Source organism: Marmota flaviventris, chromosome 7 (genome assembly GCF_047511675.1).
Source record: "Marmota flaviventris isolate mMarFla1 chromosome 7, mMarFla1.hap1, whole genome shotgun sequence".
NCBI classification, from domain to species: Eukaryota; Metazoa; Chordata; class Mammalia; order Rodentia; family Sciuridae; genus Marmota; species Marmota flaviventris.
The window spans coordinates 39442864-39469554 of NC_092504.1; the positions used below are offsets into that span (position 1 = coordinate 39442864).

Here is a 26691-nt window from a genome sequence, read left to right on the forward strand (position 1 = left end):
GGAGGTCTTGGCGTCATTTCCTGTTGTAGGTGGACAGTGCTTCCGGGTCGCGGTATCTGGGTGACTTCTTGGCGGTCGCGTCGCAGTCCACCCCCTCCCCCCACTGCGTTCCGCGCTCTTTTCTCCCTCCCTGCCCCCTCTAGGGTCCTCTCCGGACCTCGGCCCCCTGATCACTTGGGCACTTGGAGCCGTCGCCTACCGCTGCCGTCGGGAGGTGGGTGAGGTGGTGCACAAAGCCCCATTTTTGCTCCCCTTTTCCGCCCACTCACCACCTTCGCGCGGCCATCCGCTACTTTGCACCTTCCGCCATTTTCCTGCCTCTGAGGGTGGACTGATGGCGTTTTGGGTCCCAGGCTCTTGAGTGCTGGTGACCGCGGGAGGCGAGGAACTGTTTGTGGGGGTGCGGGTGGGGAAAGTGGTGGTGAATGGTGCGTGTTGGTGTGTCATCAGTGGCCAGCGGGAGCGGGGTGGAGCGGATGGAGGACGGAGTGCGGGAATCGAGGGTCGTAGGCCGGCGAGGGTTCAGTTCTACTCTCTTTCTTTGGAATTACGAGCTAAAATGATATTGTCTAGCGTCTTTGTCGGCCTTGACAGTCTCTAGGAAGGATGCTGGTGCGGAGAGCGAGAGGGTTTCATTTCACGGTTTTAGTTGATTCAGAAAGCTGCTCCCCTCCAGAAACTCAGTTTATCCGTTTTATTCCTTTTCCCTCTCTAAGGGGTTGGCATGTACTAGGCCTTCGGTGGTGAGTTGTTAACTAAATGAGTTATCCAAGAATCCAGTTGTAATCTTGGTGTAGGATGCCATTTCCTGTTTTTAATGTGAATTGTTTTAAAAATGAGACTAATCATGATCATCTGTAAAATGTAATATTCTGTACAATATGCAGTTATCCGGTGGTCTTTTAAAATCCCGAGGTATGGTTTAAAAAAGGGCACTAAACAAAGAATAAATAAAAACATTCTTGAAATGCTGTGCGTTTTTTAAAATCTCAGGTATTCATCTAAGTTATTTGGAAAGGAAGAAATTTGAAGGATGTGGAATTTGCTTTAGTTTTCCCGTACTGGGAGAAGGATGTGACGTCTTAGTTATTCTTTTTTGAGGGGAGGGGCGTACAGCTTTGTGGGAGAGGTTGCATGTTTCCTTATGATTATTGCATTTGTAAAATGGAATCCCAGATATGATTTGAGATTTTTCTTTTATTTGGGGAATTCGCCTAATTATTGGGTATAGGTATCTGTAAGGACCAAAACGTAGACTAATATGAAATAAACCATCTTAAGGAGGAAAAGTGTCTGGTGTTTTATTAATGTCTTTTTATATTATTCGACTAATAAATACGTATAAAGCACTTCTTTTTCAACGAAGGATGGAGTGCAGGAATTGCGTCCAAATTAATTAGTAGATTTATGCTTTTTTTATTTAGCTATTTTTGTTACATGAATTAAGATGTAGTAATTTTTGGTAAATATTTGTTGTTTGATTGCTATATAGACTAGTAATTTTACTACATCATAGGTTGTATGTATTTGCTTTGAACTATGGTGGCAGTTTCTAATATTTAATATTAATGTCTTTGATACAGGAAAGATGAATGGGAGGGCTGATTTTCGAGAGCCAAATGCAGAAGTTCCAAGACCAATTCCCCGTAACTATCATATTAACTATTTATAATTAGAAGCGTTTTTTTTTTTTTTTTTTGTGGTGCTGGGGATCCAACCCAGGGTCTGGTGCATGCAAGGCAAACACTCTACCAGCTGAGCTATATGTGCCTAGAAGCACTTGTTTTAAAAATTTTTTTTAGTTGTTGATGGACCTTTATTTTATTCATTTATCTGTATGTTTGATTTGAGAATCAAACCCAGTGCCTCACATGTGTGAGGCAAGTGCTCTACCACAACCCCACCCTAGAAGCACTTTTTATGTAAGAAAATTTTCATTGCCTGAGTAACTGTAGCATCTGGGCAGCCTTCATGGGGCTGTTACTTGTGTAGTCACAGGGCCCCATGCTTGATTTAATGCTCTAGTTTTTATCTTGAAATTCTTAATTTGAACAAGGGTCACACATTATCCTTTTGCACTGGGTCCACCCCATTTTGTAGCCAGTCTTGACTAGTAGGTTGTAGTGCTTACTTGTTTGCAGTTAAAGTTTGTTTTAGAAGTTTAGAGATTACCTGTTTTCATTACTTCACTTTAAAAAAATGTTGGGTATCATTAATATTCAGACTAAGCTAATTTTCTTTTTTCTTCTTTTGGTACCAGGGATTGAACTCAGGGGCACTCAACCACTGAGCCACATCCCCAACCCTATTTTTGTATTTTATTTAGAGACAGGGTCTCACTGAGTTGCTTAGCACCTTGCTTTTTCTGAGGCTGGCTTTGAATTCTTCTTTCTTCTGTCTCAGCCTCCCAAACCTCTGGGATTACAGGCATGCACCACTGTGGCCCAGCTCAGACTAAGCTAATTTTTCAGACTTAGTTTTATTATGGGTATTTTATTATTTTCCAATTTTCCTTGCTAAAAGATATAGGGGCTGATTACATTCCAACAGAAGAAGAAAGAAGAGTCTTTGCAGAATGCAATGATGAAAGCTTCTGGTTCAGATGTAAGTTCAATTTTCTAATGAACATAATTTTTTTGTTTGTGCTGGGAATTGCACTTGGGACATTGCCTTGCTAGGCAAACACTCTACCACTGAGCTACATCCCCCAGACTTCAATATAGCTTGGTCCAAAATTTGTACCTGCAATTTTGACCTGAATTTATATTTGAAATTTAATACTTTCATATAGAACATATATGCTTTTTGCATAGTGTGGTTGTTTCTAAAACAAGTTGATAAGGAAATAGAAGAAATGTGCATATTCTAAAGTAATTATTTCAAATTTTTGTTTCAATCATGAGGTAATTTTGTCAATAATAATGGTAATAACATTTATTGAGTATATTTGGATTATATAAAAACAACTCAGTTGGGTTGATAATTATAACCCTCACTTTACAGGGAAGGAATTGAGGTTTAGAGATGTTAAATGAGTTAGCTAATGTTACATAATGGCAAGTCATGATGTTTGAACTTGGAAGTCAGGTCTGTCTGAAACAGAAGCTCATGATTTTAAGCCTTGTACTTTAACCATCACATAATAAAAACTGGTTAGTTTCCATTTTTTAAAAAACCATTAAATATTACTATATTACCAACTTTTGATCATATATCAAGATTTTTTTTTTTTTAAATACAGAGAATACTATAAGTGATGCATAAAATATAATCTTACTTTTAAACAAAACCCTGGTATTATTGCTTTATCTTGAGACTGTAGTCTTTGGCAATTACTATTCTAACAAAAAGGCAGAATGGATTTTAAGGAGGAAGAAGGGGACAACTTAAACAATTGAGGATATACCTTTTCAGTTTGGAATGTATGCTTACAGTGTACAAGGTACTTGATTAGAAGATGAGTTTTATGAGACATAATATTTTTCCCGAAGTAGTTTTATGATGTAGTTGGGACAAAGTTAACACATGAAACATATAAAGATTATGTGTATAACTGCAATAGGGACTTTAAGTAGAGATAGATTTTATTATAATGAGCCAAGGCAGAGTCTGCAATAACTTGATCTCTGTTAGACCCTTGAAGCTGAACTTTGGAGCAGAAAACTTTCATTGAGAATAGAAAATAAAATAACAGGAGTTAAAAGGTTTGATTCATTATGTTTTAGGTTCTTGGACAGAGAGGATGATATTGTTTTTTAAGAAACTTTAGCAGTGTATTGGATAAGAAGGATGAGAAGTTGTACTTGGTGAAATCCCTTATGAGTGAGCTTTTGCAGTAACACAGGCATATAGTTTTTGAGGAAGTATAGTTGAATACATTGTTGTTTGACCTGGAGAAAATGGGTAGGCAATGAATTTTTTTAAAGAACAAAGGATTTTGGTGGGGAGGAATGCCAGGGATTGAACTCATGGGGACTCAACCACTAAGCCACATCCCCAGCCCTATTTTGTATTTTATTTAGAGACAGGGTCTCACTGAGTTGCTTAGCGCCTTGCCATTGCTGAGGCTGGCCTTGAAGTCGAAATCCTCCTGCCTCAGCCTCCCAATCCACTGGGATTACAGGTGTGTGCCACTGTGCCTGGCTAGAACACAGGATTTTTACAAAGATTGACAGTAGAAGGAAGGAAGGAAAAGAGAAAAACTTTAAGATAACCAGCTTAAGAAACTTGATTTTGATGATATCACTAATTAAGAGTTACAGTTATACTGAATTTCCTTGTTTGTAGGATAAAATAAGGTTAGTATAGACATTTTAAGTTTTTGGTACAACAGGTTTTTTTCAAGTCTTGATGACTCAGGATTAAGAAAAAAACAAGTCTGATAATGTTTGGAATTATTGTAATGTTAGACTGAGGTTTACATAGATACTGTGCTGTTCAGATTTATTTCTGGCTGATAAATTTATGTTGCTGCACATATTTTTAACATTCTAGCTGTAACACCATTATGTCAAAAGTACGTTAAAGGGCAGTGAGTGCTAGGCATGATTTCTGTGTATGCCTAATTGTTAATAGTAAGATATGTGGTATATGAACAATAGAATCTCAGTAATTTCTGTGTATTAAAGCTAATTAATTCCAAATTGAAGAGACAAAGAGCATGTAATAATGACAGACTGAAAAGCAGATTATTAACTGTATGTTATATCTCAATTATTGGGAAATTATAGAAGCCAAAATTGTCAAGTAGCAATTGACTCTGAATTGACTCTTTGTTTTGTTTTGGTTTTGGTACCAGTGATTGAACCCAGAGGCTTTTAACTGCTGGACCACATCCCCTCTCCAGCCCCTTTTTTCCCCTTTTGAGACAGATCTTGGCTAAGTTGCTGAGGCTGGGTTAGAACTTGTGACCCTCTGCCTCAGCCTCCTGAGCTGCTGGGATTATAGTAGTGAGCCACTGCTCCTGGCACGGTCAGCTCTTAGATAACCTAGGTATACACCAAACATTGCATATATATAGAAGTTTGGGTGTAACCAGATGGTATGAAATTCAACATATAATTATTGAGAGGACTTGGTATTAGGAAATTTTGTACTTTAATATTCATATCTTCAAATGTTATTCTATGCAGTGACATTTTCATATTTATATAAATGAGCAATGGAATTCCTGATACTTTGGAGCGTGTAGATTAGGAAAAAATGGTGAAAAAGGCATATAGGAATATATAGAAAAGTACCAATGATAATTTTTAGACCTTAACTGTGAAGGTGTCATATTTCTAGGTGCTTAAAAATTGTGGCCCGGTGAGTTTTTGTCTAACCAAAAAAAAAAAAAAAAAACAACGTCTCTTTGTCCAAAACACAGGTAGTAACACAATCTGTACATAAAAAGTCAGTTTCTTGCATATTATGTTATAGTAGTTCTTACCTTTGGAATTATTGAAAAGGTCTATGAATTCCTATTTGCACCAGTTACAGATTGTTTGAATAATATTTCGCTCATTTTATTTCAAATAAAATGGTATAATCAGTGAAAGGGTCAGACTCTGAGTGAGGCCCACCTGTCTAAATTAAAATCAATCCTAGTACTGGGCATTGAATCCAGGGCCTTATGCATGCTAGACAAGCACTCTACCAACTGAGCTATCTCCCAGCCCAAATTCCACACATTATTAACTGAGATTTGGGGCAAGTTCCTGTTTCCCTGTTTTCTTATCTGTAAAATAGGAGTGATATCTGCCTATTTCATGTAATTGTTGTAGAGATTAATTTAATTTTAAAATTTGTTGACTATTGCCAGGCGCATGCCTATAATCCCAGTGGGCTCTGTATACTGAGGCAGGAGGATCATGAGTTCAAAGCTAGCCTCAGCAATGGTGAGGTGCTATGCAACTCAGTGAGACCTTGTAATTCTGAATTTAGAATGTCATTTTGCTATTGTTGAGAGGAGAAGAGTTCAAAGAATTTTAGGAATCTTTGTATTAGAAATGGTTGGGGCTGTGGTCATAATGTACAATTAGGGTTTGGTCAGGAGTATTATTGATTTACCTAAAGAAGCATTATTTAACAGACTCTGAAATAAGTCACTCAGTATAATGGAAAAAACCATTGACCTAGGAGTCAGAAGACTTAGATTCTGAATCCAGCTATACCACATACTAACCATGTTCATAGCTTAGAGCATATAACTTGTCTTTTCTGATCTAAATTAACTCTGATTAGAATGAAGACTAGAGAATCTCTGAAGTACCTTTCAGTTTTACCTTTATCTTTTTTGTGAGATGTAAAATAGAATACATGAGTTGAGAAGAGACATTAGACCTAATCCATTGCTCTTTTATAGCATGGGAAGTTAAGAGAAGTATACAGATGTGGTGAATGGAAGAACTAGTACTAGAATCTCAACCTGACTGTTACTATGAGTATTAAATGGGGAAATCATTGTCCATTGTAGAGATGGCTAACTAACTCATCACCTTTTATCCTTACATAATTCTTCAGTGCTACGTGTTGCAATCCTTGAACCAAGCTGAATGATGCTGTAATTAGAAGGGATTTATCCTTTGAAAAACTTTAAATAATACATGAAGGCATTCTAACCAGCCAACATTAAAGAGACATTTTTTCCAGCAAAGGTAAACTCTTTTAGTAGAATAGTAAGGAGTCAAACCATAGGGTTTCTGCAAACTGCCTAATGACAAAGCCAATGCCTTATTCCAAAGTTGTGGGTTTTAATCATGAAATTTCTCTAATAATTCAAATGTAATAATTTGAAAGTAAATAAGTAATTAGTTTCTAAGTGGTCCATATAGTTTTGAAAAGAGTTGAGGAAATTATAGCCCATGGACCAAATCTGGTTTTGCATGCAGTGAGCTAAAAATTGTTTTTACATTTTTAAATGTTTGAGGAAAAAGAAAAGGAGGAAGACTATTTTATTTTTTTAAAGATAAACTTTATTTTTTTAAAGAGAGAGAGAGAGAGAATTTTTAATATTTATTTTTTAGTTTTTGGCGGACACAACATCTTTGTTTGTATGTGGTGCTGAGGATCGAACCCGGGCCGCACGCATGCCAGGCAAGCGCACTACCACTTGAGCCACATCCCCAGCCCAGAAGACTATTTTATTACATGTGCAAATTTCATGAAATTGATATTTTTGTATCCATAAAGTTTTATAGGAACACGGCTCTATGTCCATTTATGTATTGTCTCTGGATGCTCTTGCCTTAAAACAACTGTTGATATGGGACAAAGACTGAGTGGCCCACAAAACCCAAAACATTTATTATCTGGCTGTTTTTAGGAATGCATCTGCCAACCTTTGGTCTAAAATAGGAAATGTCTTCTGTGGCAGCTTCCAGCCATATGTAACTATTTAAATTTGCATATAGTTTACAGGATTCAGAAACTATGAAAGGATACAGAACAAAATCAGGAAAAGGAGTCTGTAGTGAAGTCCAGAGGAAGCTAGGTGCAAGCTTCTAAGATCTTTTCCTAGTGGAGTCACACACTAAGGATGTGCTTAATTTCTCCACCAGCTAGTAATTATACGAGTTAAATGTTGTTCACTAGGGAAGCTCATTAGACTCAAAGCCAGGGTTTTTGGAGGGTGCTGATCGCATAGGCACCCTCAGCGTAGCAGATATCAAAGTTCCAGACGCCCAGACAACGTGGTACTCAGCATGAAAAAACAGATTAGGTACAGTGAGCCATTTACCTGTTTAGGTAAATTAGGTAAAGTTTTATATCAATGTAGAGAATTCTTTTTCCATTCAAATTCCCAAAGTTGCTTTGCTAGGTTGGTCAGCCAAGGACCAATTCCAACTCCCATCAAGGAAATCTATTAGTGTTTGGGTAGAGAACAGTGATTCATAGGTGAATTTGTTTTGTTTGTATTGTGCTAGGGATTGTACCCTGCCCTTGCACATGGTAGGCAAGCACTGTACCACTAAGCTACATCCCATGTGTTTTTAAAGTTATGAGTTTCTTTGAAATTATAATGAGCACTTAGGATTTCACTGTCAATTAATAGTCATTATAGACAGAATATTTCCTTATGGCAAAATTACATTTAAAATAGTTTTAAAAAGTGTATTTAAAATGTATGCTTATTTATTCTTGCCCCAGCCTCCGTGTGATTATGGTCAAATGTATTTGTATTTTGTTTCACAACAATGTAATACAGAGCTTAAAAGCTTGAGATCTGGTGTCAGACAGATTCATTAGAATCTGGGCCTGCCATTGAACTAGTTGTATGACCTGTTGCAAGTATCTTAACATCTCTAAGCTTCATTGTCCGTATCTTTAAAAGCGTAATGATATTATCTACTTTATAAACATAAGAAAAAGTAAATGAATAATATATGTAAGGCACTTAAACATGCTGCATAGAATTTTGTCATACTCAGTGACTTTTCTTTTAATTGATTTCTGGCTTGTTCTCTTTTTTTTGCCCTCTCCTTCTCTAACTTCAGATGTAACTCTTAGTATTACTTTTGTCTCTCTCTTTTTTTTAAATCTTTATTTTGTTTGTTTAGTTTTTTTGCTAGCTATTTAGAATCTAAATCTAGATGGTTCTTGAATTATATTTAATATTTTATAATGTTCTTAAATTTAAAATGCTTCTTTCATGCTTTCACCATTCATACAGTGTAACTTTTAAGATGAAGTAATCTCTTTTAAATATTTTAATGTGCATTCCTATGATTTTACTAATAATCTATCCCCTAATAAATTCAAGAGACAGTTTTCCTTTGTTGATAGTGACAATTTTTTTTTTCTCTTTATAGCTGTGCCTTTGGCTGCAACAAGTATGTTGATTACTCAAGGATTGATTAGTAAAGGTAAATACTTAAAACTTTGGATTTATTTAGCATTTTGGATATCATGTTTGTTTTACATTATTTTTCTGATTTTAAATAAGATGATAATGTATCCTATTAGGTATTATCATTGATGAATTTCCTCAGTATCAGAAGGGTTTTGTCTCCATGAACCCACTGACTTGATTATCTTGATTTGAGAATTTGGTGTTTTACATATAGCTTAACAACCTGTAAGAATAAGAAGGTAATTAAAAACTTGTGGATGGTTTGTAGGTAGAGCAGCAGACCTGGTCAGGTGGCTCAGCAGTATCATTCTCACTTAAGAGATTGTTAGAAATGCAAATTCACAGGCCCCATCCCATACATACTGAGTCAGAATCTGTGAAATGAGGTCCTGGAATCTAAGTTTTAAGAAACTGAAGGTGATTCAGATGTACTAGTTTAACAACTAAATTCTGTTGTTTTAAATATTATAACATATTCCTGTGGAACTTGAGTTTTAGATTAGCATTAAATGTATCAGTCTTTGTGTCTTAAAATTTAGTGGTGCTAGCCAATAGTATTGCTCATGACTTTTATTTTGTTAAGTATCAGCGTGGTGTATCCTATATCTGGGAAAGTGTCCCAGAAAATAGTCATGACTTTGGTGGGATAGCCTCCATGTATTCTAAAAACCTGTTCTTTTAATTAACTAGCTCAAAATGTGACTTTGATAGGATATTTTAGCTTTTTCACAATAGCAGAATAAAGTACGTAGATAATCTTGACTCCAAAACAATACTTTTGAAGGGAAGTGGGAGGATTTTGGGAGGAAAAATTTATTTAAAGAACTTCTAAGGAATCTTATTATAATGTGCTGCAAGACAGGAATTTTAAAATTGGAAACAACTCCAGAACCAATTAAGTTGTTTCATAGATGAGTTTGGATTTGTATTTTGAAAAAAATAACACAAAAACACCAATCACATTACTTTGAAGGGAAAATTGGCCTAGGGAGAAACAATTAAGAGTGGAGAAAAAAAGATTTTATTAAACGTTTGTGGGTTTTAGTTGTAGTTGGATCTAATAACTTTATTTCATTCATTTATTTTTATGCGGAGCTGAGGATCGAACCCAGGACCCTAAGCATGCTAGGCAAGCGCTCTACCGCTAAGCCACAATCCCAGCCCCATGAGTGGAGAAATTGTCTGCCTGTTTTATAGTAATCCAATATGTCATTTATTAATGATTGTTATGAGGGAGGGGGTTATACAGAATAAATACAAGAGCTGCCAGTAGTTCATTTGAAGAAAGAAATCTGTGTGATCACACACTGAAACAAACAGAAGAAAATTTAAATGTTTACTTGAATTGTGAGATTCAGAAGGATGTTCAAAGATCTCTGTAGGGCTGCTATAATCCCTGTTTTTGGGGGCGGGGGTACCAGGGATTGAACTCGGCACTCAGCCACTGAGCCTTATTTTATATTTTAGTTAGAAATAGGGTCTCACTGAGTTGCTCAGCACCTCACTTTTGCTGAGGCTGGCTTTGTACTCCCGATCCTCCTGCCTCAGCCTTCGAGCTGCTGGGATTATAGGCGTGTGCCACTGTGCATAACAGGAACACTTTTTGGGAGAAGTGAGTTTCAGAGGATGAGCAGGAGTTTGCTTAAAAGACAAGGAAGACTATATTAGGAAAGAGGGAACTGATCAGAACAATAAGCTTAACTTGGGAGGAGGCAGTCAAGAAACTCAAAGCAAAATCATGTGGGAAGGAGTGAAAAAAACTCCATTAAATTACTAAGAACCAAGAGAAGGTACAGTTTGTATTAGGACACAAAAAAGGGAATGTTTTGGAGATTTGGTATTTACATGGAGTTAAAGACTTTGGACAACTTGAGAATAAGATAGAAATGGTAAAAATTAGGAAAAGAATTCAGAATCCCCAAGACATTTTGCATTTCATCTAGATGTTTGGCATTTTGTATATGCTTTTGTCCATGGTGTGTCATACTTAACTTGTTCTTAGCTGCTCCCCGATTGTTCCTGATCTATTATAAAAGAAAGAACATAAAAAAATTCTCTCCTACACATTTCCAGTTTTTCCCTGACTCCTCAAATTTGAAGTACTATAAATGAGTGCTTCAACTTTTTACTTTTTTAACCCATTCAAGTCTGTGTCATTGATTACTCATGTATGTATTTTCATTTTGTTATGTTTTATTTGAGATATTAGGGATTGAACCCAAAAGCATTCTACCTCTGAGCTACTCCCCAACCCTATTTTTATTATTTATTTATTTTTTTGTGGTGCTGGGGATTGAACCCATGTTCTTGTGCATGCGAGGCAAGCACTCTGCCAACTGAGCTATGTCCCCTGCCCCCCAACCCTTTTCATTTTAGTTTGGAGACAGGCTGAGTTGAACTTGGAATCCTCTGCCTTAGTCTTCTGAGTAGCTGGATTATGGATGTATGCCCACCATGCTCAGATAGCACAATTTCCTTGTTTCTTAATTTTGATGGGCAGTTTTTGTTCTTATCCTATATCATATAATTTTCACCAGTTCTTGAAACATTCTTTTCATATCACTACCATGATAGAGCACACTAATACTTTTTTTCTCCCTCAGGCAACTCTTCCACTGTTTCTATGAATTTTGAGTGTCTGATAGGAATTACATACTATTTTTCATATATAGCACTAAAAGACAAAGGTATATTACCTTTTGGTGCTTAGGTTTTCTTCTTCTGCTTGTCTTAAAAGTGTTGGTGTTCTTTAAGTTCTCCTTTGACTTTTAGTTATTGGTCTATGTATTTTTTTTTTTTTTGGTGGTGTGGGTGCTGGAGATTGAATTTAGGACCTCATGCATATTAAGCATGTGATTTATCATTGAGCTATATCTCCATCCCAAGTCTATACTTTTGCCTCACAAATTTGAGCTTCATTGACCATTTCTTGCATCTAAATCTCCGTGATTATCTCTAGTCTATGTATCTGTTACAATGTTTTAGTATCTCCACTTGGATGGCCCTTCTAAATGGCCGTCAAACTGAATTTGTTTTTCCAAAACCAGTTCCTCCCACCTTTCCACCCTCTGTGTCTGAGTGGCATCACTGACATCCAGGAGTCCAGGGCATTATCCTTAACTGCCTTGTCTAATTAATATCATGTATTCCAATTCATTCATTTCTCTGTCAACTATCTAGTTCCATCTGTACCACCACTATAATTAATGCAACCATATGTTGCAAAGAGTATTGCATTAACCTTGAACAAGTCAGTTTGTCTCTGTCCTTGCTACTTCCCCTTAGGAAAATGGGCTGTCTCTAGCAGCTGTCAGAGGGCAACATAATGTACATAATTGATCACTCAAATATTCGGGTGGATAAATTGCAACCACATGCTGTATTCTGTTTGTCTTAATTCTCTCTGTAGACTGTAAGCTTCATTATGTGCAAAGAAAGTGTCTTATTTACTGTTTATTGTCAGTGGTCTGTAACTAGTTGGGGACAGAATGAGGGATCAACTTATACATGTATAAAAGCAAATATTTTAACTACTCTGCGTTTTCTCCTCTTTATGATCTTGGTGGTATAAATGAAAGAACCCCAGGCCAATAGTATGGATTCGTTTTGTTTTTGTACTTTAATGACACTAAATCTTGCAATTAAGTATTCGATATATTGTTGATTCTATTTGTTAGATTCATCAGTGGTATGCTGAGACTGTCTTATATCAGTTCCTGAGAACTAATTGTTAATTTTCAGGAAATTTGCAAGCCAAAGACATTTTGGTAGCTTTACATCATAGAAATTAAATTAATTAAAATCTGGGCATTTTATATGGAAAACTGGTTTACCTATATAATACTGGATTCTTCTATATTGTTGCATGTAGTTATAGATTAATTATTCTCATTGCTATATAGTTTTCTTTGTGAGTATACCACAGTTTATCTATACTCTATGTTGGCAATGAGGTAGTTTTCAATTTTGACTATTATAATAAGTTCTGCCATGAATAAAGTATCTCTTGGTAGACATTTTTCTGGGTTATAAGATTATTAATATAGTTTATTCAGCTTTAGTAGATACTGTGAAACTCTTTGACATAGTTTACATTTCTGGGTTTTTCACCAACACTAGTTGTTTGTGTGTTTCCTGTATTTTAGCAGTTGTGGTAAGTGAGCAATGATACTGATTGCAGTGTGGTTTAATTTGTGTCTCCTTCTAAAGAAGTCTTGAGTACCTTTTCTTTTGTTTATACCTCATTTGGATATATCCTTGTTTGTAAATTATTTACTGATGCCTGTTGTCCATTTTTTTCCTTTGGTTTGTCCTTTTTGGAGTTTGTATATATTCTGGTAGTGGGTCTTTTGACAGATACATATATGTGTTATAAGTATTTTTCCTCAACTCTGGTCAACTGTAGTTCTTAATGTTAATAGTCAGGTTTATTGAATTTTTCCACTGTGATAAGTGTTTTTTGTGGCTTCTATAAGATATTTGTCTATTCAGTGACATGAAGATATTTTCTTATGTTTTCTTCTGCAAGATTTTCTTTTTATCTTTCATATTTTAATTTTCAAGCCATCTGTAATTGTTTTGGAATAGTATAAGGTGTAGGATCCAGTTACATTCCCACTGTACACTGTACTATGTTTTGAAGGGATGATTTTTTTGTTTACTGCAGTGTTGCCTGTCATAAATTATGTGACTGCATGTGTGGGTCCATTTCTGGACTCTTCTAGTGTTGGTCAATTTACCTGTTCTTGCACTTACACCATACTATTTTAATTACTTTATCACAGGTTTTTGTATCTGGTGCTACTGGTTCTCAAATTTCTTCACTTTCTTTAATATCACCTTGGCCCTTCATGTTGCACATGGTGTATTTATTTATTTGTCTATCTATCTATCTATTTATTTATTTTAAATATTTATTTTTTAGTTGTAGTTGGACAAAACACCTTTATTTCACTTGTTTATTTTTGTATGTGGTGCTGAGGATCAAGCCCAGGGTCCTGTACGTGCAAGGCTCTATCGCTGAGCCACAACCAGCCCCTGCACATGGTGTATTTTTTTTTTGGCTTTTTTTTTTTTCTTTAATTGGTTGTTCAAAACATTACAAAGCTCATGACATATCATCTTTCATACATTTGATTCAAGTGGGTTATGAACTCCCATTTTTACCCCAAATACAAATTGCAGAATCACATCGGTTACACATCCACATTTTTACATAATGCCATATTAGTGACTGTTGTATTCTGCTACCTTTCCTATCCCCTACTATCCCCCCTCCCCTCCCCTCACATGGTGTATTTTAAAATGCTTTTTTTGGTTTGTTCTTGGTTCATAGAAACATCTTTTTTTCCTTTATCTAGTAACTTCGTATCAAGTATCTTTATATTCATTCACCTATTCTAATAATTTTTAGTCTGTCTGGATTTTTTTATAATTCTCTTTTTGAATTCACTTGCTTCTCTTTTAAATAGTTTAGAGTTCTCTGGGTGCATAAAAATGCTAATGTCGGCAGCTAATATTTAAGGGTATCCTGAACTGATTTTTTTTTCTATTCTTTTAACAATGTTACTCAAAAATACTTAACTTGTTCTTTAGGAATCCTTTCAAGTCATCCCAAATATGGTTCCATCCCTAAACTTATATGTAAGTATGATCAACACTGTTTTTTGTAGCTCTTTTACCTAAATAAAACCATAAATTTTATCAAATGTTTTGACTTACTCATATTAGTTATGTGGTTATATGCTGTGGCAACTTAATTTGTTTAAGCTTTTCATTAAATGAAGTACTTGGATATTTTATTAATATCAAAATTCATGAATTACTTGAAATGCTTTCCTCCCTCTTTTTATAAAGTATTACAACTATTAATTTGAACTTACTTTGTAAATACACAGTATTTAAAAATAAATTATTGGTCTGTTCATGGGGAAAGTTGTACAGGTACTCTGATTGATCACATCAATATATTTAGAATTAAGCTTATTTTAAAAAATCTTTTTAGTTTGCATTTTGCAATATGGCTAATAAGAAGCTAAATTTAAATTGCTCTTTTAAAGAATCTGCGGCTTTTCATTAAATCTTTTCGGATTAACCCTCTCTTTTGTATTGGATATAGCTACATGGTGAAGTGTTTGCTTTGGACTTTAGGTTATACTTTGGAATACATTATTTTAAGGGATTTTTGTTGCATGTAATTTTATTTTTAAAGCAGTCTTATGAAATTGGCTAGGCAAATAGTATGATACCCATTTTACAGAAAAATAAATGGCTGAAATCCCTGTTACTAGGCCAGAACTCTGCTGTTTTGATTGCTCATCCATTTTTCTTTCCAACATACCTTTACTACATTTCCTACCTATATTTAATAATTAGTATATTAGAGCTTATTTATTTATTTTAAAATATATTTTAGTTTCAAAGGACCATTATTTTATTTATGTATATGCGGTGCTGAGAATTGAACCCAGTGCCTCACACATGCCAGGCAAGTGCTCTGCCACTGAGCCACAAACCTAGCCCCTAGAGTTGATTTATAACAACTTTATTTTGGTTTATTTTCTTTGGGAAAGTGAATTATTTCTGTAGAATCTATGAACTCTTGAGTATAATTTAATGTGGTCTTTTTACCATTATTTCAGTTTTGTAAACCAAAGACATATTTTAGAACCATGCTTTTAAAAAAATATTTTGTTAGATTTTTTTTTTTTTTTTTGCCTAAAAGACCCATTCAGTCACACATTTTGTTTGGTGTTACAATTAAGTTGCTTGCATCATGGGATACTTTGCTGGAAAGCTGTCTTATGTGAAAACTTGTCAAGAGAAATTCAAGAATCTTGAAAATTCCCCTCTTGGAGAAGCTTTACGATCTGGACAAGCAAGACGACCTCTACCGCCCGGGTAGGCCATTTTCTGATTTTCACTTAAAAGAGTTTTTATTGTTAAAGAAAAAAATAACTAGACAGTATTATAATTCAGTATATGAAGCATTGCATAACTGATGAACCACTGTAAACTTGCTATTTGCTATAGACTAAAGATAATTTGCATTAAAAGAGTCATTATTTTAAATAGAGCTTAATTCTATTGGGCATACATGTCCCAGAATAAAGGATTTATCTTTGTTCAATTTGTCACTTACCTTTGCTTCACTGTATTTTGGGTTTTTCTTTTGAATATCCAAATTTTGTTTTTTAAAATAGAGGTAAAATGAACTGAGCATTTTACTAAGTAGGTAAAATAACTAATTTTCTTTGAGGTATGTAGTATGATAATGTTTGTTTTGGTATGCGACTTCATTATAGGAATCATAGTTAATTCTTGATTAAATTTCAAAAGTGAACTGATACTGAATAAATTTCTGATGTAAATCAGTATAAGTATTTTAGATAGTTTATGTTGGATTTCATAACATTTGGAATCCTTTAGTTTTTTAGTTTTTTTTCTTTAAACCAAATTCTGTAAATCAGGCCACAATGAAAAATAAAAAATAAAATAAATAAAATTTGTAGGCACAAAGTTGTTTACAACTTAAGTAGAGAAGAACTGGAGTTGAACTAGTGCCCAATGAAGGAGAAAGGTTTAAGTTTTATCTTTTAACAGACTTTGTGAAGGTACTTAAAACTATAAGTCTGTGAAGCATTGTGATGAAATGCTTTTGATACACCAATATGGTAAAGTATAAAATCATATGTACTTAAAATTGTCTTTTAAAAAAATTTTTTTAGTTCTTGATGAACACAGTATCTTTATTTATTTTTATGTGGTGCTGAGGATTGAACCCAGTGCCTCAAAAGTGAGAGGCAGGCACTCTACCACTGAGCTACGGCCCCAGCCCTAAAATTGTCTTTTTTAAAGTACTGCTGGAAATTGAACTATATCTCCAGCCCTTTTTATTTTAAGACAAAGTCTCATTAAGTTGCCCTGGCTGGCCTTAAGCTTGGAATCTTCCTACTTTGACCACACCAGGAGCTGGATTTAGAGGTGTGTGTAACCACACCTGGATGTAAAGTCCTCTCTTTAAATAGAAGTAAATACTTGCAAGAACATTGGAAGTAGATAGTAATAATGGTTGTGGTATATGTTTTTTTTCCCCTTTTATACCAAACTTTTCAGTAATTTGGTCGTGTTACTTGTAATTAAAATAAAAATAAGCAGTTTAAAAAAACTCATGTTAAAAAATTTCAAACTTTTGGGCTGGGCTGTAGCTCTGTGGTAGAGTACTTGCCTTGTATGTGTGAGGCACTGGGTTCGATCTTCAGCATCACGTAAAAATAAATAAATAAAGATATAGTGTTCATCCACAACTAAAACAATATTTTAAAAATATTTCAGACTTTTAAGTCTAGTAAACATCTAGTGATGTTTAATCTGTTACTATTTTTTTTTCAGGCAATGGTTTAGTTTTTATATGGTGTAATGTAGATAAATTAATTTGGATAGATTGATAAATAATAAAGTTTTTAAGTAGATTGGTAGGTAAATTTTAATACATGGCAAGCAAGCATTCTAAACCTCTTATTGAGAGAGTGTGTTAACCTGTATCTGCTTTAGCAAATTAGTGTTTATATGGTTTCCTAATTGTGGAAGTAACTTCCCAGTTAATGTGGGAAATGGACATGTTTAGTGAAATTATAATTGATCTGAAGTACTTTTTATTTCTAAGAACTTTAAAACATTAAAATTATCTACAAAACCTAATATTTAGGAAGTCAGATATGTTTTGTGTTTTCCTTGTGAAAATTTTTAAGTTATTATCCTTGTGATATGTATTCCTTGTGATAATGTTTAAGTGAGTTAAGACATTTTTTAATGCTTTGTGTGTGGCAGAAACATTTTATTTTGCTATTTAAAAATAGATATGTTTAGCCAGGCATGGTGGTGTACTCTTGTAATCTCAGTTACATGGGAGGCTGAGGTGTGAGGATCACAATTTGAGGCCAACCTCAGTGATCAAGTGAGGCCCTGAATATGTTTAGCCAGGCATGGTGGTGTACTCTTGTAATCCCAGTTACATGGGAGGCTGAGGTGTGAGGATCACAATTTGAGGCCAACCTCAGTGATCAAGTGAGGCCCTGAACAACTTATTGAGACCCTGTCTCAAAATTTTAAAAAAGTTGCCTCACATGTACAAGGCCTGGGTTCAATCCCAGCACTACCCAAAAAAAAAAAAGGCGGGGGGCTGTGGTAGCTCAGTGGTAAAGCATCTTAGTTTATTCCCTAGTGTCACAAATAAGTTAAAATATGATTATAGAAATTTGAAGTTGTTTTCAAACCTTTATGCTTCAGATATAGGCAGTGACTTATTTTTCTTACACAGTGTGATATTCTTTTGCAGGCATTATTCTCAGAAGTCAAAATATGACTCAAATGTGAGTGATCAGTCTTCTTTTGTGACATCCCCAGCAGCAGACAACATAGAAAAAGAGATGATACCTCGTTATGAGCCGATTCCGTTCAGTGCTTCTATGAATGAATCCACTCCCACTGGTATTACTGATCATATTGCCCAAGGTAGAAACTTCTCTTGAAATGAATTTCAGCATTTTATGGTCCAACGTATGTATAAACTTTATTTGATGATCTTTTCTGCTGAATATCACCTGTACATTGCACTATCAGCCATCAACCTAAACTCATCCATCAGTCTAATTCAACATGTTTTGTTCCTTTTGGTCATTTGTTTTTTCATTCACTCAACATTCCTGGAGGACCAGTAGGTATCAGGCATTCTTGCTAGGTATGGAAGACATAAAGATAAAACTTGGTTCTTGTCCATAAGAAACTCTCAGTCTGTTAGAAGGTAAAACATAAGGATAAATTACTAATAGGTTCCAGTGATTGAAAATACTCATACATGTTTCGTGGAATAGAAAAAAAGTGATAAATTGTGCATCAGGAAGTAGAGGCTTCAGGAAGGCTAAGGTTATATTTGATGAGCCAATCTTAAAGACTTTCAGCTTTCTTTCTTTGAGAAAAATAATACTTACCTGCATTACAGAACTGTTGTCAAGTGAGAAAACCCATGGGAACATGCATTGTCAAGTTTTTATAAATACTAGTGTCAAACACGTAAGTGAAAGATCAGTTTTGGAGTAAGGCCTGGATTTGAATTGTTGATGTTTGCTAATTATGTGGCCTTGTAATTACAGTTGCAATAAGTAGCTAATTTATAATTCCTTGAGTTTCTTGATCTCTTGAACAATGATAAAGCCTCTCAACTGTTGGGATTAGATGAAATAATTATAGGCAGTGCCTTGTAGGTAATATATTCAGTTCCTTTTTCCTTTCAGCCTAGTCTGCAGTGGAAGGTGGGGAATTAAATCAGGAGGCAAAGGTCTGTCTATAATTCCTTACCTAAAATCTAAAAAGTTTTGAAAACCACCCCTACCCCCCAAATAAAATCTGACTTGAGGGTCAGGAATGTAGCTCAGTGTTAGAGCAATTGCGTAGCAATTGTGAAAACCTGGGTTTGATCATCAGCACTGCAAAAAATAAAATCTGACTTGAACTCACTTGGCGGCAGACCCTGACCTAAACAACATAAGAAATATAAATATAACCTTTACTTACTTTACCTAAAAGGAATTTTTTCCATTTTATTGTAGAACCATTAGTGTTTTTGCTTATTATTCATTCCTGTCCCAAACCTCTGAATGGGGGATATTAAGTGATATAGAATATATACTATGATCATTTCAAAAAATTCTGAGAAACTGAATTGCAAAACATGTCTAACTACGAGGATTTGGATAAGGGATTGTAGATCTCTGTTGAGTTCACTTTAAAGGCAACTTTGAAGTGAATTCAATTAAATCAGCAACTGGGGAGTTAATAAATAATGCTCAAGAAACAATGGGGTTTTTTTGTTTGCTTGTTCAAAATGGAAGAGATTTGAATCTAAATGTAGGTTAAAGGGAGGAAAAGGAATGTAGGGGAAAGAGAAGTTGACTGTAGGTCAAGGAAGGTTTGAGAAGATGCAGAATAGGATTTAGGAAAGTCAGAATATAAAGTATCCACTAGACATGTCACTGTGATTAAAATTAAATTTATTTATTTTTAAAAAATATTTCTTTTTTAGTTTTAGGTGGACACAATATCTTTATTTTTTATTTTTTTATTTTTATGTGGTGTTGAGGATTGAACCCAGTGCCCCGTGCATGCCAGGCGGGTGTGCTACCACTTGAGCCACATCCCCAGCCCTTAAAATTAAATTTAAAAGTCAATTTCTCAGTAGTTTTGGCAGCATTTCAGTTGCTCAGTGGTCACATGTTAGCATCTCCCTTGTTGGAAAGCACCAATACAGAACATTCTCACTAAGGAAAGTTTTGTTATTTTGTTGGTGGTACCTTAGAATCAAAGACAGGGGAGAAGGCTGATTATTAACCTTGTAGAAAAGTCAGGAGAGAATGGAAGTTTGAATGTTTAAAGAGACTCTTGAGTTTGGATGAGTTGTTGAACCTCTTAATTTTCAAGTTTTCCCCTGTGCCCCTCCTGAGGGGTTACAAGCATTGACTTCGTCTAATTAGAATGGGAAAGGGGGTGGGCAGATTCAGAGAATGGTTAAAGTCACCAACTTATTTCCAAAGGTAGCTCTTTGTCCTTCACTGTGTATCATTTTTCAATCTCAGATCCATTTCCTGTAGTCATGCTCCATCTCTTCCCTTGTGATGATTTGCATCCTTCATGCCATTTGCATTCAAAAATTCTATATTACATAATTTGTTTTCTACATAAAAGCAAACATAAAAATCCTTTTGATATCTACCCACAGATGATAGCAAGACCCATATTTTAATATTATTTTATGCCTAATTTGTGGTAGCCATCCATCTGTCCACTGCTCTGCTTTCCGTTTCCTTCTCCAAATCATACTTGCCACTTTTCAAAAACTGTTCTTCACATGGACCCTCATTGGCTTCCTTTGCTTTATTCCAGATGCTATCCTCCCTTACCAGGGCAGGGTACCCTCTCCTTTTGTTTAAATCCTATTTGTTCCCTTAGTTCTGCTTTCTTTTACCAGGAATTCAAAGAATTATTAATCTCTTCAAAGCAGAAATCAGTCCTTTATAGCTATTAGATACCATAGGTAGTTTATTACAGTTATATTTAAAGCAGTGCTGTTTTACATTTTATTATTCCTTCCAGCTCTTCATAACCTTCCCTAATGAGTAAATCATGTTCTCTTTACAATGTAGGACTATTTTCATTTGGTTTTATAAGTGGGGAAATTTTCCCCTAATCTTCTATCTGATTTATGTTTGATTTGACGTCAGGATTTTAGAATAATAAAATATTTTTCTTTTGGATAAGAAAAAGTATTAGACCTGGAAGGAACTCTAGAGAGCGTCTAGTTAAATTACCTTATTTTGCAATTGGGAAAACCAAGATATGGAGAAGCTTAGTGATTTGCCCAAGGACATTCACTAATTGTCAGCAGAGTGGGGATTAGAACCCAGGCTTCCTTAAATATATATATCCTTCAGAATTAAAAAAAAAAATTATAGTGAAAGGAAATTAGTTCAATAATTATTTATTACTAATGTAATACAAAATGTTTTAAAAACCCAATATAAGATTATAAATTTTGTTGTTTTTTTTTTTAGTTATTCTCTTTTCATCAGGAAAAATTGAGTTTTGGTATATTAGAACTAATTAGGAAAAACTTAAATCTCTGCTCTGTATCAATACAGTGTATATTTATCAAAATAAAAGATCAGGGTTGAAAACAATATTTAACATATAGTTATATTTCTTGGAAAATTCTGATTATTTGCTTGGACCTTACCATTGAGTTCCAAATAAGTACCATCTATAAAAATTGAATTTTAAGATATTTTAATTAATAGATTATTAATGATATGCTCAATTTGTATGTTGCATTAGAAAATATTACTTCTATTGTGGTTAGTAAGACTTTAAGTACTAGTGCACTGAATGTTTTGTTAGCATCAGTAAATTTGTTTAAAAATGTTTATATGGCCTTGCTATTTATATGTTTTATGAACTGTTTAGTATTTGATCTTGTCAATATATTAAAGGGGAATACTTCATTATTTTTTCATTAGTATTTGATTCTTTGATAATATATATTGTTCACACTTTGACTCTCTTTGGGAGAGATAAAGAATAAATGCAGATTTCCAGGCTGAATAGTTAGTTCTTATCCCACCTCAGTAAACAAGAAGCAAAAACCTACTCTGGTTAAAGGCTATTTCTTATAATTTTTAGTAGTTATTTTCAAGTATTTTTGTTTGAGTACATAAAGATGGTAAATTGATTTTTTTAAACTGAAGTTATTTGTATAGATTCTAGTTATTAGAATATTTAATTATGGAAATGTTAAAAGAATCTACACTGTGTCAAGTGTTGTTCATTTATCACCAGTAGATTTATTTCTTTTTAATTCTGTACACAATATGAATGACTTTCCAGGTTAAAATACTAGCATTTTAAGCAGTTTGTACTGTTACATATTGTATTATTTATTCTCTTTCCAGCCTTGATTTAGACTTAAAAATTTTTGATGTTGATTTTAAATTTTAGAAATGAAAGCTTAAACATATAGGGGATAGATTTTAGTCTGTGATTACCTTGGGGAAAGTATTGTATCTTTGGAATGGTGATAAAATTCTGATTCTTATATTTTACTTTATTCTATTTTGATTATAAGTAAGAAGCTTTTGCAAAACTTAGTTACTTTGGGTTTATCCAAATCCTTTTTACCATCATTTATTAACTGTTTGTTGTTTTAGGACCTGATCCCAACCTTGAAGAAAGTCCCAAAAGAAAAAATATTACATATGAGGAATTAAGGAATAAAAACAGAGAGTCATATGAAGTTACTTTAACACAAAAGACTGATCCCTCAGTCAGGCCTATGCAGGAAAGAGTGCCAAAAAAAGAAGGTATGCTAGTTTAGTGTGAATCATGTAACTTTTAGGATTGGAAACTGAAGTATTAGTTTAAAACATTAATTATATTGATACATGATTTAATTGTTTAAGTAAGCAGTTCACAATAGTTATTTCACAGTTATCAGTTCTACCATTTTTAAGGTTTTTCAAAAGGCTATTTTGTGTTAGGAAATAATGAAGTCCAAACAGTAAGACTTGAGATAGTGAGACTAGTTTGATAATAGAGTGTCGAAATTATATAACCATTTTACTTTCCCCTCATAAGAAATCACCTTGAAAACTGATATCTTTTTTCTAGCAGTACATTTCTTGCATAACTAGATTTGGTGATCCCAAGGTTGATGATTGGGCTGTACTGCCACTTTTGGCAGAACCACAGAATCATGACTGAGTAATAAGGATTACTTTTCTTGTTAAGTTTAACAGTACTTTATAATTAATAGTCAATTTTTAAATAAAAATTTTGTCATTTTGAAACAGCCATACAATACCCAAAGTAAATTTTCTGACATAGCTGTTTACCTCTAAAGTAAAAGGGCATTTTGAACAATTTTTGTAGGCATTTCTGAATAGAATTTTATTATTTCTCTCTAAAGGAATTTCAGAGGATGAGTCATTGTTTTAAGATTTTCTTTTTACTACTTTAAAAATCAAGGGGGTCGCTGGGGATGTAGCTGAATGGTAGAGCATTTGCCTGACATGCACAAGGCCCTGGGTTTAATCCTCAGCACTAGTGCCTTCTGGAGAGCCATATGCCATAAAGATTTCAAAATCATGTAAAAATCCTAAGTATGGGGTTGGTGGTCACTAGGGATCTAAACCAGGGCCACATGCATTAGGCTAGCACTCTGCCACTGGGTTATATTCCCTAGTCTCAAGACAGTTTTCTCATTTCTCATTGCTAATGGTTACTTCACTTAGAATTGCTTTTGTAACAATATTACATAATAATTAAATGATGTCTACATAATTTTGATGTAAAAACATTTAGTTTTGTAATAGGTTTGTAATTTATAATGCTTATTGATGTTTGTCATAAAAAATGTTTAATATAAACTTTATGCATACAGTGACCTTTTCTCTGTATTATGTCAAGACTTATTGATAATTTGTTCTGCTTAATAATTTGAGGATTTAGACTGTAAGCTCCTTGAGGGTAAGAAGTAGTATTTTTCTCATATTTATAATCTTTTGTCTGCATAGTGTAGTACCTTGCACTCATCAGTAGTGGAGCATTTTGGTTGGGCATTGGGTTGTAATAGAGGTTAAGAAAAGAAAATAAGGTGGACACTTTGGCACTTGCTGACTTTTGACATTTTTGGTTTTAACTAACATTCTTAAAAGTTATTTTACGTGACACAATAATGTAAAAGTATGAACTTTTGCTGGGCGTGGTAATGCCTGTAATCCCAGTGGCTCTGGAGGCGGAGGCAGGAGGATCTCAAGTTCAAAGCCAGCCTCAGCAAAAACGCGAGGCGCCAAGCAACTCAGTGAGAACTTGTCTCTAAATAAAATATAAAATAGGGCTGGGGATGTGACTTAGTGTTCGAGTGCCCCTGAGTTCAATCCTTGGAACAAAAAAACTATGAACTTTTTTCTTTATAAACAAAAATTTTGGGGGTTGCTTTAAATAATTCAAAAAACCTGTTTCTTTGATTTTTTTTTTCCTACAATATTCTTGAATCTAGATAGAAAATTTAACATTAGTACAGTGTAAACTCATGGTGTGGAAGTTTCACTAAAAGTTTTCAGCTTCAGTGTATGTGGACTATATTTATTGGTATTTTTCTAATTAGAAATTCAGACAAATACATAAGCACATATTCTGTTAGCTGTCAGAGAAACATTACCACACATTATGTAGCTTCTAGAAAATTCCACCGCATACTCATGAGAATTGAGAGCAAGGGGAAAAGGCAAAATGTGAAGAAAGGGGGTATATAATATCTTAGTATAATAATGAAAGTTTTGACACCATGTGTTTTTTTGAAGGGTTCACATTATGATAATTGCTTCTTTACATTGTTATGATTAATTTGGTCCTCTGAACAATTCACCCATGGAGCCTATATAGAAAAGAAAAGACAGCATGTTTCACATTTTAATTTTATGTAAAGTTCGGGAATATTGGCATCAATTTCCTTCTTGTAGTTTGACAACTAATGCAAGAGAAGAGTAACCATAATTTGAAGTCTTGACCATTTGTTTATTTTTTTGAAAAATAAAATTCAAATTTATTATTTTTATTTCTGGTAACTTCTTTTGTATAAGCTATAATATATATCACCTTTACTAATGTGTAGAAAAGTTGTAAAGGCACCCAGGCTTTGAACGTGAATTGACCTACTTCAATTTTGGTTCTACCTGTTAAGGTGTGTACCTTGGGCAAGTTACTAATCTGTTTTCTAAGCCTTATAGTTAGAATTGTGTTTACTTTATAAGATTATTATGAGGATCAAGTATTTATATAAAGTTCTTGATAAAATGTGTTTATAGTTATGAATAACCCCTAGTTCACAGAAGTCTAACCAGCCCCTTTTATAAAGTCTCTCATGCTTTTATTCAAATGAGAGGGAAAACAATTTTCAGTACAACAACAAACAACATAGTGTCTTTAACTTATTACTGTTTGGAATCATCAATTATTTGTGCTTTTTTCCTAGTCAAAGTAAACAAATATGGAGATACTTGGGATGAGTGAAAAATTACATCATTGGACCTACTGAAGGAGTTTCAATATCCAGCTTCATCTAGGTGGTCATGAATACCTGCATGCTTTGAGCTCAGCAGCAGTCTTCATAAACATATTTAAAACTAAATCCTGGGTTTTTGTGGTTTGACTTATTATGATATTTTGTAAGACATGGATTTTGGTGTTAATATTGTGTAAATGTAATCACCATAGGGAATGCTATGAATGATGGTATTATACCATGATTTTGTACAGTTTGAAATTGTTTTTAAGTTACAGAGCAAAGATACTCAAACCTATCAAGAAACTGATGCTCAAGAATCATTGTATATAGCAATCAATGATATCTGCATGTGGAATTGGGGTGGGTGGGTTGGGGGAGCAAGCATTATTTTAAGTGTCCGGCTTTATATCATCAAATTATTAAAAAGGCTTTCTCTAGTATTTGCTCTATTAATGTTTATGGTAAATAAAATGTAAAGAAATATGCCACACCTCCATTTTATGGTTTTATTTGCAGTTCATTTCTCTTTAAGTACAATTATAAGTGGTGTTTGGTAGGGATTGAAAATAAGGTTATGTGTGAATATTAAATAAGATGAATATAATCCATGTAGATAAATCAGTATGTAGTAAATAACTAAATGCCTTTAAAAAGCAAGTTGTCTCAGCTTTCCACCACTAACAAAATACCTAATCTAATCAAAGAGAAAGTTTATTTTGGCTCATAGTTTAGGAGGTTCAAGTCCATAGTTTGTTAAACTTGTAGTTTGGGTCCATGGTGAGGTAGTACATCCTGGCAGAGCAAAACCACTAACATTGGAAGTAAGGGAGCAAAGAGAAAGAAGAGGCGATTTTCTCACAAGACCCTTCAAGTGCATTTCACCCCCAGTGAAATTAGAACTGGCTTGGCGCCACTATGGTGACCAAGCACTTTAACACAAGGCCCTTTGGGAACATTCAAGATTCACACTACAGTAATCATGTTCTCAAAGTTTGTAAATTACACAGGAATAAACATTAAAGTTAAGTAATTTCAGTATTTGTTTCTGGTTCAGGTGAACTGAAATTGTATGACAGAAACATTTTCCAGCTAACTTGCTACAAACCATCCTAGAATTCGATGACTTAAGACAGTCATTTACTCTCTTAGATTTTGGGGGTTGGGGGGAGTTCGGGAATTAAGGAAGGATTCAGGTGAGTCATTTGGCTCTGTTTCAAGTTTGCAGTTATGTGCTAGATGGAGCTGA

General features: G+C 34.3%; 1 protein-coding gene across 2 annotated transcripts; it reads left to right on the forward strand.

Moving 5' to 3' along the window:
• The first annotated feature begins 42 nt into the window (after window positions 1-42).
• Ociad1 (OCIA domain containing 1) lies at window positions 43-25941 on the forward strand. 2 transcript variants are annotated; one of them, XM_027938362.3, is made up of 9 exons: window positions 43-214; window positions 1584-1646; window positions 2524-2604; window positions 8793-8846; window positions 14429-14476; window positions 15598-15733; window positions 18171-18346; window positions 22588-22740; window positions 25413-25941. In XM_027938362.3, the coding sequence occupies exons 2-9, from the start codon at window positions 1589-1591 to the stop codon at window positions 25448-25450; spliced, it is 744 nt and encodes a 247-aa protein (XP_027794163.1). In that variant the 5' UTR covers window positions 43-214; window positions 1584-1588; the 3' UTR covers window positions 25451-25941. The 2 variants fall into 2 exon arrangements, with proteins under 2 accessions (XP_027794163.1, XP_071470375.1); XM_071614274.1 differs by lacking the exon at window positions 22588-22740 and having other exon boundaries at window positions 132-214.
• The last annotated feature ends 750 nt before the right edge of the window (window positions 25942-26691 follow it).